The following is a 13,269-nucleotide window of genomic DNA, read 5'->3' as shown; positions in this document are numbered from 1 at the left end:
TCCTGCCTCAGCCTCCAGAGTAGCCGGGAATACCGGTGTGTGCCACACCTGGCTAATTTTTTGTAAAGATGGAGTCTCCCTATGTTGCCCAGGCTGGCCTTGAACTCCTGACCTTAAACAATCCTGCCTTGGCCTCCCAAAGTGCTGTGATTATAGGTATGAACCACCATGCCTGGCCCTATTTTTACTTTTAATTAATTAACTGAACTTTTCTAGAGACAGTGTCTTTCTCTGTTACCCAGGCTGGAGTGCAGCGGCACGATCTTGACTTACTGTAGCTTCCAACTCCTGGACTCAAGCAATCTACTCACCACAGCTTCCCAAGTAGTTAGGACTACAGGCATGCACCACTATGCCTGGCTAATTTTTTAAAAAAATTTTTTTGTACAGACCTGTGTTGCCTAGGCTGGTCTCAAACTCCTGGGCTTAAGTGATCTCCCTGCCTTGGCCTCCCAAATACTGGGATTATAGGTATGAGCTACCACACCCCGTTGAAATATTTTATAATGTTGTTTGATGCATTTTATTGAAACCTTTTATAATATAAATATTTTTAAAATAATATTTTATAAGTTGTTTGATATTTTATTAAAACTTTTTCATTCTACATTTCAAATTGAATCAGTAATTCTAAATGACAGCTTTATAGAGTGCTAAGTATAGTAACAGTTACATGTTTAACCTTTGCACATAAATCTGGTTTGAAAAAGATAATACATTAGTAAATAAGTACATATTTATCCCAATCTTTAAAAACTTTTTCATGAAACCTAGGATAAATGTATTGAAATTAGATTTCCTGGGCAGTACTAGAAATCTGTAAGGCTAGGGAATAGTCACGAAGAGGGAAGAAACTACAAAATGAGAACCTTAAGTATGCTAGACAGGACAATCAGCTAGGCTGTCTGCATATATGATTTGTATACGAAGGCTGAAGCTCTTCTCCATATTTTAGTTTTTTACACTCATCTTTATTACATCCTGATTTTCTAGCAAATACAATTAAAAACTCCTCCCGAGAGGAGTCCATAATAAAATGTGTACTACCCGTGTTACTAGTTTAATAAAATATCCAAATAACTAACCAATTTGTTTAAAAGTTATAGTAAGAAACTTATTAAAAACAAAAGACTATCTCTCTTCCAAATACAGGCCAATGTAAATGATTTTCAATATAGATAAACTCAATGTGGGAGTTACATTTGGTTAAATCTGGTGGTGCAAACTTCTAAGAAAATGATTACATGGCAGACCACGAGGATCAGCTGATTCTCTTCCTCAGCTGAACTATGTCAGATTCCCACAATAAGAACTTCTCTCTTATTGAGGAGGCTCATTAGGAAAGGGTCCATTATCCATCCATCTGCTCACATAAAACCAGCTCCCTCCTGCTGACCCACTCTACCCTCACATTAAAAACTACAGGTAGTGTGCTTTTATGGCTTTTTCACTGGAGACCATAAGTTTGAGTTGAATTATTCAATGTGAGAGTCACGGTAAGAGAACGTGGATCTTTCTTATTCTTGTGAACTGTGACCTTTCCTTTCAAGGCTTCACCTGTAAAACAAAGGCAAAAATTGTTAAGAATTCAAGGAATACAGTGTAGCAGAAAAGTAAACAATGTATAACTAGCACTTCTTTTTATTGTGATGTTTTCCCACTTTTTAAACTTTATTTAAAGTTAATATTCATTTTCTTTTCTTTTTTTTTTTTTTTAGACAGAGTCTCACTCTGTCACCCAGGCTGGAGTGTGGTGGTGTGATCTCAGCTCACTGCAATCTCCCAGGCTGGAGTGCAGTGGTACAATCTCGGCTCACTGCAACCTCTGCCTCCTGGGTTCAAGAGATTTTCCTGCCTCAGCTTCCCGAATAGCTGGGACTACAGGCACACGCCACCATGCCCAACGAATTTTTTATTTTTAGTAGAGATGGGGTTTCACCATGTTGGCCAGGCTGGTCTCGAACTCCTGACCTCAGGTGATCCACTCACCTCAGCCTCCCAAAGTGCTGGGATTACAGGAACGAGCCACTGCGCCTAGCCAATATTCATTTTTTAGAGCAGCATTATGTTTCGTTAATTTTTTTTTTTAAGACAGAGTCTCTCTCTGTTGCCCAGGCTGGAGTGCAGTAGTACAATCTCAGTTGACTGCAACCTCTGCCTCCAGTGTTCAAGTGATTTCTCCTGCCTCAGGCTCCCAAGTAGCTGGGATTATAGGCATGCGCCACCATGCCCTGCTAATTTTGTATTTTTAGTAGAGACAAGGTTTTGCCATTTTGGCCAGGCTGGTCTCGAACTCCCGACCTCAGGTGATCCACTCACCTACCTCTGCCTCCCAAAGTGCTGGGATTACAGGCGTAAGCCACTGCGCCCAGCCCTGTTTCATTAATTTTTGAATGAAGCGAGAACTAACTACACACCACAGTGTCAAATCCTTGTGAAAGTGAGTAAAACTATTGTGGTCATATACGGTCAATGGAAGCATTTTACTGAACTTCTGAATATGAGGCCCTATGGTGGGTTCTGGGCATCTAGAAAAAAGATGTGGTCCCTGCCCTCAGAGAGTTTGTGATCAGGGTGAAGAAAAAAGCTATACTAACAATTACACAATAGGCATGTGTCTAAAGTGTGCTGCAGGTGAGCACTGGGGATGGTTGGAAGGCAGTTAAAGGCAAGGTTTCACAAGAATTAATGAATTACCCAAAGCCAGGGCTAAAGTCATGGTTAACCAGGCTTAAGGGATGTACATGTAATGGTATTTAAGGAAAACACATACACAGAACCTTCAGGAATGGCATTTTGAGGAACTGAAAATTATAGCTGGAAAAATGTAGAGGCACATGACAAGGCCATTGGCCATTAATGCACTGGTGCTGTAAAAGGGAAACATACCCATGTGAAACAGTGAACACACAAAAATTACTTATCTGTGCAAAGGCTGATTTCCTAAATTCCATATGTTCCGAATTTTTATCTATGTACTTTTTTAATTATAAATACTTCTCATTTAATTTTTCATTTATTTTAAAGAGCTGTTTAAAAAGTAACAAATTGCTAAGTTGTAGTTGATCACCATTCTTTGCTTAAATAATATTAAGATAACACCAAATAGTATCAGGAATAGCTTTAGCATCTGCATGGACACAATGAGGCTCCATATAATGACCAAGGAAATCTACGTAAAACTATTGAAGTACTGAATCAATATCGTATTTAAAAAAATACAAATTCCCCATATTCAAGGAAAATTATCTGAATGCTTTCTTTTTTTTTTTTTTTTTCTGAGATGGAGTCTCGCTCTGTCACCCAGGCTGGAGTGCAGTGGCGCGATCTCGGCTCACTGCAAGCTCCGCCTCCCAGGTTCACGCCATTCTCCTGCCTCAGCCTCTCCGAGTAGCTGGGACTACAGGCGCCCGCCACCACGCCCGGCTAATTTTTTGTATTTTTAGTAGAGACGGGGTTTCACCGTGGTCTCGATCTCCTGACCTCGTGATCCGCCCACCTCAGCCTCCCAAAGTGCTGGGATTACAAGTGTGAGCCACCGTGCCTGGCCTGAATGCTTTTCAAGATGGTAGTGAAATAACACGAGTAAAACATAACCACCTGTTATATTTATTTTCAGAATCTAAAGATTCCATTACTGATACATTCTCTATATCTTTGCAAAAAAGGTGAGACTCATAGTTTAACACAAAATTAAGGAGTTGAATAATAGAAATAATGTGGCCCAAGGTGCAATCCATTCAACAAAATGTAACAATTTTTGTGTAGGTATATATGTTAATGTGTATATTTGGCTTTAGCTTTTATATCTAACCTATTCCTCTATATTATTAAAATGATATAAAACTATCTCATATGACATGCTCACCAATAGCGGACATAATAAAGATTACCAGTCAGATAGTTCTACAAACTTTATGGAGTTCAGGTTAATCATTAGATAATTTATGCTTATATTTATTCAACACTTAGTTTGTGCTAGGCTCTACTCTAAGGTCTTTACATGATTTATCTCACTTAATGGTCACAAAATATTGCTATGAGGTAAGTGCATTTTCCTTACTCACAGATGAAGTTCAGAAAAGGTAAGTAATTTGCCCAAGGTCATCTGCCAGTTAGTGAAAGAACTAGGATTTTCAGCAAGGCAGTTTGATTCCAGAACCCAAGCTCCTCAACTATACTCTGGTGCTTCCCTATCTCTATCTAAAAAAATGATGATTATAGCTTTAAATATACTATAATAAACTAGAAATGGCCTAAATTTTACTGCCCTGTGGGTTTTTTTTTTTTTTTTGGTAAAAATATTTACTTGTTTATAAACACAATTGATATGTAAGTTGATGTAACTATTATTCTATAATAACTCTAACTCTAATGAACAATGATACATGTTTTCTTATCTAAGGCATTAACCTAGGGAAGAAATAAAAGATCATTAGTATATTGAACACATTTAAGATTTTCCTATTTTGACTTTTCTATTTTGGCTATTTTATTGCTTCTTTTTAAATCAACATTTAAAAACTTCTATTAAGTTATTTATTGACACCAAAGCTGGGAACAAACAGCCACATTATGATAAACTGACGATGTTTTTGTAAATACATGACAGAGAATACTAATTGCCAACTTGGTTATTGGGTTTAACTTACTGTTGTTGAATTGCCAACACTGAATCAACAAACTTGATTTTTACAACACAGTGGCTTGTTAGTTCCTTTTTACTTACAAGCAGTATGTCTTACACAAATTACTTAATTTAGTTGCTGGTATAAAGTAGTTCACATATGAAAAGACAGAAAATGGACACTTGAGATTCAAAAATAACAAAATGACCTCCAGAGACCCAACACAAAATAAGTATTCTATTAGATGTCCTAGTCAGGACATTAAAGTATGGAGGGAAAAAGGATACAGATTGGGGGAGGGGAGATTAAAGTTTTCATTTGCATACTACCTGGTTTTATATATAGAAAATCCTGAAGCTATATGCAAAGAAAGCTACTAGAACTATTTATTGAAATTTCAGCAAGGTCTTATGATTTAGGATCAAGGTATAAAAATTCTATTTCTACATACTAGCAATGAAGAATTTATATAACAGTACAAACAACAGCTTCAAAAAAGCATAAAGGCTGGGTGTGGTGGCTCATGCCTGTAATACCAGCACTTTGGGAGGCCAAGGTGGGCGGATCACTTGAGACAAGGAGTTCGAGACCAGCCTGGCCAACCTGGCAAAACTCTCTCTACTAAAAATACAAAAATTAGCCAGGCGTGTGGTGCACACCTGTAGTCTCAGTTACTTGGGAAGCTGAGGCACAGGATGGCCTGAACCCAGGAGGCGGCGGTTGCAGTGAGCAGAGATCACACCACTGCACTCCAGCCTGGGAGACAGAGCGTGTCTCAGTAGCTCTTGCTCTCACTCTCTCTCTCTCACAAACACAAACACACACATACAATACTTGAGATAAATGTAACAATATATGTCTGACTTACATAAACTATAAAACAACTCAAAAGATGGTCCACATAAATGGAGAGACCCACTCTCTCATGGGTGAAAGACTCCATGTTGTTAAGATGTCAATTTTCCCTAATCTATTGATTTAACAAAATCCCAGTCAAAATCCTAACAGGCTTTTTTAGGCCAGAAATTAATGAGCTGATTTTAAAATTTATATGGCAATATAAAGGACCTAGAATAGCCAAAACAATTGTTTGTGTAAATCTTGCCATTTTGTTCTTTTTCAATCTTATAAAGACTGTCTTAAAGGCGTAAGGACAGACATACAGATCCATGGGGGAAAATGAGAGCTCAGATGTAGATCTATATGCATATGGTCAATTAATTTTTGACAAGGGAGCCAAGGCGATTAAATCGGAAAAGGATAGCCTTTTTAAGAAATGACGATGGAGCAAGTGAATATACATTTGGGAAAAGATGAACTATTATTAACTTTTAAATTTAGCTCAATTAGATGACCACCCAATTTGAAATCAAGCAAAATATCTGAGCAGAAATCTCACAAGAAGATATAAAAATGGCCAATACACATATGAAACAATGCTGAACATCACGTCAGGCAAATGAAAACTACAAGCACAGCTATGACTACATACTCAATAAAATGGCTTAAAATACTGCATCTTTTTTATAAGTGTTAAAAATGATGTGGAACAACTAAATTCACAATGGTGCTAGCCCTAGGAATGTTAGATAGCATAGTCATTTTTTAAAAATTTGCCAGTTTCTTATAAATATACACTTACCATAAGACCCAGTAATTCTACTTCTAGGTACTTGCCCAAGAGAAATGAAAACATCTGTCTGCATCAAGACTTCTACATGAATATTCATAGCAACTTTACTCTTAATGGCCCCCAACTGAAAGCAATACAAAAGTCTCGCAGCAGGTGAATTCCTAAGTAAACTGTGGCATGGCCAAAGGAATATTACTTGGCAATAAAAGGGAACAACCTAATTATAGATGAATCTAAAAAAAAAAATGCCAAGAAAGCTAGAGTACGTTCTGTATAATTCCATTGATAAAAATTCTAAAAAGGTAATACTAACATAATGACAAAGCCTATCAGTGACTGTCTTGGTCTGGGAATCATGGTTGGGGACTGACCATACAGGGAATTGAGGAAGAAATTTTTTGGAGTGATGGAAATAATCTGTATTTCCACAGTGGTATATGTAATTTTCAAAACTCACTGAGCCGTACAATCAAAATGTGTGAATTTTGATTATATGTAAATTATTTGTTAAAAAATGTGCCTAGGAATAAACACAGACAAATGAAATGTAGAGAAATCAGAAGATCAATTATGAAGATTCAGTACATAGTAAGTGGAGCATTTTAAGTCACTGAGGAAAGGATTCAATAAATTGTACAAAAGCAGTAATATAATCTTTTAAAGGATGAAACCAAAGCCAGAAACCAAAAGCAAAAGGTTGACAGATGTGACTATAAAAAATGAAAAAAATTCTATAAAGCAAGATAGTTTAAAGAAAGAAAAGCAAATTAAAGCAGTGTTATTTTTCACTTCTTTGTGGAACAAGTATTTAAGTCTGAATTTTGAATTGATTCTTTAGGATGGATTATCAGAAGTATAACTCCTTCATAAAAGGTATGAAATATATTCCAGTGTTACATTCCTGCCATCTTCATCAACAAGAGTAAATGAAAACAACAACCAAAACGTGATTGCTCTGATTTGTATTTCAAATCAGAGGAGATAAGTACTATTTAATTTATTTAACTACCATCTAAAATATCTGGTGTATTTACCTTACTGCTTTTCTCATTGAAGTAAATGAGGTATTGCTAGTAAATATTTCATTTTTGTACATTTGTACTGACGGTTGCTGCTCTTTCATTTACATTGCATTTTCAGTGTTAAAAATATGTAAGCTGTCTTGTTTATAAAAGTCCTTTTCAATCCTTAGTGTAAGTCAAAATAGAAATGTTCCATGGTGCTTATAAATCTGGTTATCATCTTCATTTCAGGATCAAAGGATGTACCTATAAGAGTTCTATGCATTCCTCAGTTTAGAAATAAAAAGCCCCAGTCAAAATGAATTAGTAATGGATATTTGTTAATTTTTCACAAAAGAAAAAATTTTAAGCATCAATATAGCAGCTGAAAAATTAACATAATGTCATATATATAAGCTGATGTGATAACTATGACTTTCATTTCTTAAAATGAAATACAGGTAAATCTTTTCCATAATCATAATTTCAAAGATGAGAGTGCAGAGACACTCATTTAAGATAATTAAATAGCATGCAGGGTCACAGTAATAAATACATAATTCACATTGCTGATTTCCCTTCAATTGTTCAGACCTAACTAAAGTGCCAAGGCAGTGGCTATAATACCAGAATGAATCAGAGTAATTAATCAGTGTCAAATAGATATAAAATGACTGATGTTGTTAAGTGTGTGCACTGTGGTGAGAGCTGGAAGGAACACTCTGGAGCTGAGCTGCATAGACTTGTTTTTTATCATCAGCAGACGGCTGTTAGTATACCACAAAGCAGTGCCATAGTTCAAGAACAAAACTGACTTCATTTTAATTGTTACAGTGTATTTTTTAGAATTAATTTCTTCCGGAGCAATGAAACTTCATTTCCCCACAAAAAGGAAAGAAAAACACAACAAATCATGATTAATTGTTGTCAAAGCTTAGAGTTTAAAAATGAAAGAAAAAACTCTGATTGTCTATCATATAAAAGCTTACTATGTACTGTATGGATAAATAGAAGTAGCCTGATTTTATATTTTCAAAGCCAAATCACACTAAAAAGATTTGAATTTTAAAGTGCTGCCGTATTTACTTACAATAAAAGTTTGTACAATAAAACTGTACACGAATTGTAAAGGGAAAACCCACCCTGAATTTAAACTTTAAGTGTCCTCACCTAGGCAAAATAACTCTATAGTTCCATTTACAATACTTATCTTGTCATTTTACCTTCTGGACACTAAAATAAGCTTTACATACAGTAATTTTTCCAAACTAGACTCAGCTTCATTTATCTTTATCTAAAAATCTTACAGTACATTGAGTCAAAAGCTACTTTTAGTTTCAATATAACTATAGAGAACTCTCTTTCAGCCACACCAAGGTGAGTTTGAACACTAACCTGCTCAAGTGCAATAGTATGATGAAATTTCTGTAACACCGGAGTTGGCAAAATCGGCCATCCAAATATGGACACTAGATGACCTTGGCATAGTGTTACCCAGGTAATGGAGAAAATTAGATTTCAATGACAATATATATTATTGTACTTATTTATTCAGCAGAATATGTCAAATACTACATCACATCAAGAAGGAATGAGGGAGGCACACTAAGATGTTGAACTTCTACTAGAACTCCAGCACACTAAGATGTTGTAACAAATGTGTATATGAATTTATCTGGGGAATCAAGAAAGGGAACAATTAGCTCTGAAGACATTTAAATTTTACAGAAATTAGCTATGTCATGAAGGGTAAGTCGGAATTTATCAAGTGAAAGAGGTCAAAATAACCTTCTAGGTAGAAAAACATCTTGGACAAAAGGAAGAAAAAAAAAAGTTAGCTTAAAAATGAGCAATCTGTACAACTGGAGTATATGAGCTTACCTGGGATTGTGAAACAATGGGGTTGGAAATGATGAAAAACCAGAGTCAGACTGCAAAGGGCCATGGTAAGGAGTCTATTTTATCCTGAAGATATTGACTGTCCAGTGAGAAGTTTAAAACTAACTTTATGGCATTACTTACATAAAATGTGTTTGAATGTTGCCACTATCTTAGTTTCATAAACCACCCCAAAGTCTCAAATATTGTATCTTCCAGAAGTTTTACAGTCTAAGCTTTTAGATTTGTATCTATGATCCACTTAGTTTTTATGTATGTTAGTTTTTGGATATGGTGTGAAGAATCATTTTCACAAATATTTACTTGTTCTAGCACCATTTCAAAAGATCATCCTTTCCCCAATTAATCAACACTGCCCCTTTGTAAAAATTTAATTAAACAAGAGCAGGTCTATTTCTGGATTATTTGTTATACTGACTTACATGGCTATAATAAACACCACTACTATACTGCCTAGATTAATATAACCTTTTGGTAAGTTTAGAAATAACACAGCATAAAGATTCCAATGTGGTTCTTCCTCAATTATTTTGGTTATTCTAGGCTTTTGATTTCTATATAACTTTTAGAATCAGCCCATTAATTTCTACAAAACAGATTTTGACTGAGATTGCACTGAATTAATACAGGAAATTCTTCTATGAAGAAGTAACACTGTAACAGTATTAAGTGTTCCAATTCAGAGTATATCTCTCTATTATTTAGGTTTTCTTTAATTTCTCTCAGCAATGTTCTATAAATGTACAAGTTTTGCATATATTTTGTTGAATTTATTCCTAAGGTTTTAATTTTTCTTGATGCTGCTATAAATGGTGTTGTTTTTAAATCACAAGTTCAATCATTCATTGCTCCTCCAGGAGCTCTCGCTGTCTGTGCTGATCTCTGTCTAGTTTCAGGCTATCTGGATTCCAGGCTGGGGGATATTGGAGGAAAACATACATTTACCACAAGTTTGCTGGTACTTAGAATTCTGGTCTTCTCCTCTCATTTATTTGCTATTACTTTTCAGAGATCTTGATGGCTGCTCCATGCACTCGGGTTTTATAGCTATATTTGGTGGGAAAAATTGGATAGAATGTGCCATTATCACCTTACCCGGGAACGGAATTTCAGTGCCTTTATATTTAAAGTGTGTTTCCTGGAGGCAACATTTAGTTTTATTCAGTCTATTTCCGCCTTTTAATTCGCATTTTCCAGATCCTTCATGTTTAATGTAATTATCAGTCTACTTAAGTCTGAATTTAAGTCTATCATCTTACCATTTGTTTTCTATTTGTTCATCTGTTTGTGGCCTTTTCCCCATCTTCTTCTTTAAAAAAATTTAATTTTTTTTTAGAGACAGGACTTTGCCCTGCACCCAGGCTGAAGTATAGTGATGCAATCATAGCTCACCACACCTTGGACCTCCTGGGCTCAAGCAATCCTCCTGCCTCAGCCTCCTGTGTAGCTCAGACTACAGTTATGTGCCACCACACTTGACTAATTTAAAAAATTTTTTTTCTTTAGAGACAGGGTCTTGCTTTGTTGCCCAGGCTGGTCTCAAACTCTTAGCCTCAGCGATCCTGCTGCCTTGGCCTCCCAATGTGCTGGGATTACAGGCATGAACCACCATGCCTGGCCCCTATCTTCTTTTGAATTGGGTACTTTTTTCAGGATTCCATTCTGTCTCCAGTATGGAGATTGTCTTCAGTAAATTATTAGCTATAGTTTGTGGTTTAATTTTAAATTTATTAGCTGTTGCTTTAGGGTTTACAATGTACATACTTAACTGCTTCACATACAGTGTAAAAACTTTACAATACATTAAATATTTCTATTTTATCATTAACTTCCTTGGTTATCATTGCCATATATTTCACTTCTCCATATGTTTTAAACCTACAATACATTATTTTGCTTTAGTCAATGATCATTTAAGAAATGAAGAAATGAAAAAGTAAAGCTTTTTAATGTGATCACACATTTACCATTTCTGGCATTTTCCACTGCTTTGTTAAGATCCAAGTTTCCATTTGGTGACATTTTGTTTCCTCTTGAACTTACTTTAATACATGTCTTATATTTCCAGTCTGCTGAAAATAAATTCGTTCAGCGTTTTTCTTCTGAAAAAGTCTTCATTTAGTTTCATTACAGAACATATTTCTTGTAGATACAGAATCTAGGTTGCCAGTTTCAATACTTCAAAATGTCATTCAATTAATCATCTTGCCTACATAGTTTTTGATGAATATTCTTTTTTTTTCCTTTTAGACAAGAGTCTTGCTCTGTTGCCCAGGCAGGAGTGCAGTGGTGCAATCTCAGACCACTGCAACCTCTGCCTCCTGGGTCGAAACAATTCTCGTGCCTCGGCCTCCCGAAAAGCTGGGATTACAGGTGCATGCCACCATGTCCAGCTAATTTTTTGTATTTTGAGTAGAGATGGGATTCCGCCATGTTGCCCACGCCTGTCTCGGACTCCTGAGCTCAGGCAATCTGCCTGCCTCGGCCTCTCAAAGTGCTAGGATTACAGGCATGAGCAATCATGCCCGGCCAGTTTTTGATGAATATTCTAAGGTTATTTCTTTTTTGTTCTCTATATGTTGTTTCCTTTTACTCTGGCTTATGTTAAAATTTTAAAAAGTTATCACTGTTAGTTTGATATGTTTTGGTGTTTTGAGTTTATCCTTCTTCAGGTTGAGTTTCTTCAATGTGTAGCTTGTATCAAATGTACTTCCTGTTGCATTGCCTCACCTTACCCTATTCCTCCCTCAGCTTCTTCCAAGGACTAGGATAGAGTGCTTGGTATTTCCCCATAGGCTACTGTGGATATGTTTATTTTAAATATGTTTCTCCTCCTTTATTTTGGATACATTTTATTGCTATATATTCAAGTTCACTGATCTTTTCTTCTGCCTTTAATTCCATCAAATGACATTTCACTTTAAATGTCTTCTTATATTCTCTTCGCTATGTTCACATAAGCATAGTTATAACATTTTTTTCAACATGCTTGTCTGCTAATTTCATCACTTCTGGGTCTGTCCCTATCAGACATCTTCCTGCGCCCAATGTTTAGTTGAATGTATCCATTCTGTTTTCCTTTGTGGCTACTAAGTTACTTGCAGCTTAGTTCCTTTCCCTTCAAGGCTTGTTTTTAAGATTTGTTAAGGAGGCTCTAGACAGCCTTGCAGCCCTGTGTGAACTGAGAACTCTTTGGTACACATTTGCTCCAACTACTTTGCCTGACCTTGTGCATTTAATCCTACATATACACATCTTATTACTCGTGTAAAACTCCAGGAGTCCCTCCTATAGATCTTTTTGAGCTTGTTTTCTGATGAGCTTACCCTCTTCAGTACTCTGCTCTGCAACTTCCCAGCATCTATTAATCAATGCTACCATCAAAGGCTTAGCAGGATTCAGAAAAAAAAAAAAAAAAAGTTACACTTACTTACATGATCCTTTCTTTATACTCCCATAACTAAGAAATGACTATTTTTCCAACTGTAAAATTTCCTTTTAAAATCTCTTTTCAGCTTGTACTCTCTTAGGGGATTCTAATATTTTGTGATATATTGGTCTTACTATTTAGATACAAATGCATACACCACAGTAGTAAAAGAAACATAGGTGGTGCCAGCGGGCAACATTTGCATCACACACCTCCTTCATGATATTCTATAAATACCCAAGAGCAAAGCACAAACCAGTTACTCTAAGGATTACTGGGTAAAGAACAGTTAGGATTTTAAAACTTCATTAGTCATCAAACAATATTTTGTTGTAATGAAGTAGGAGAAAATTTTGAGAATCAAACTCAAATGCTATCTTAAATCTCCCTCACGATTAAAACATGAACTAGTACTGCCTTTAAAACTCTAGTACTAAGATGACAAAATGGCTACAATGAAAAAAAAAGCAACATTTTCAAGTTTCCAAACATCAATCCAAATACCAGAGCTACAGAAAAACAAAAACGAGGCTAAAAGGACCTCATTTGGGTTTGCCTCATTTCAGTTTTGCTGTGCTGAAGCTTTCTGCAGACAGAGAAAATGACACCATCAAGGTTTTATTTCCATATCACTTGCAACTTCCAAGTGAGAAAATGACAAGGTGTTGCTTCAATCTG

At 35.9% G+C, this 13,269-nt stretch overlaps 1 protein-coding gene across 2 annotated transcripts in view; it reads right to left on the bottom strand.

Annotated features, from left to right (window-relative positions):
- Positions 1 to 509: 509 nt before the first annotated feature.
- PRMT3 (protein arginine methyltransferase 3) overlaps positions 510 to 13,269 on the bottom strand; it is a 124,466-nt gene continuing 111,706 nt past the window's right edge. For both annotated transcript variants that reach the window (XM_003254315.3, XM_030828848.1), the window contains one exon: positions 510 to 1,557. In XM_003254315.3, the coding sequence (XP_003254363.1) occupies positions 1,448 to 1,557 (110 nt within the window). In that variant the 3' untranslated portion in view covers positions 510 to 1,447. The remainder of the gene's footprint in view (positions 1,558 to 13,269) is intronic.

Source organism: Nomascus leucogenys, chromosome 15 (genome assembly GCF_006542625.1).
Source record: "Nomascus leucogenys isolate Asia chromosome 15, Asia_NLE_v1, whole genome shotgun sequence".
NCBI lineage: Eukaryota > Metazoa > Chordata > Mammalia > Primates > Hylobatidae > Nomascus > Nomascus leucogenys.
The sequence above is the reverse complement of the archived record's forward strand: the minus strand, read 5'-3'. Positions and strand labels throughout refer to the sequence as shown.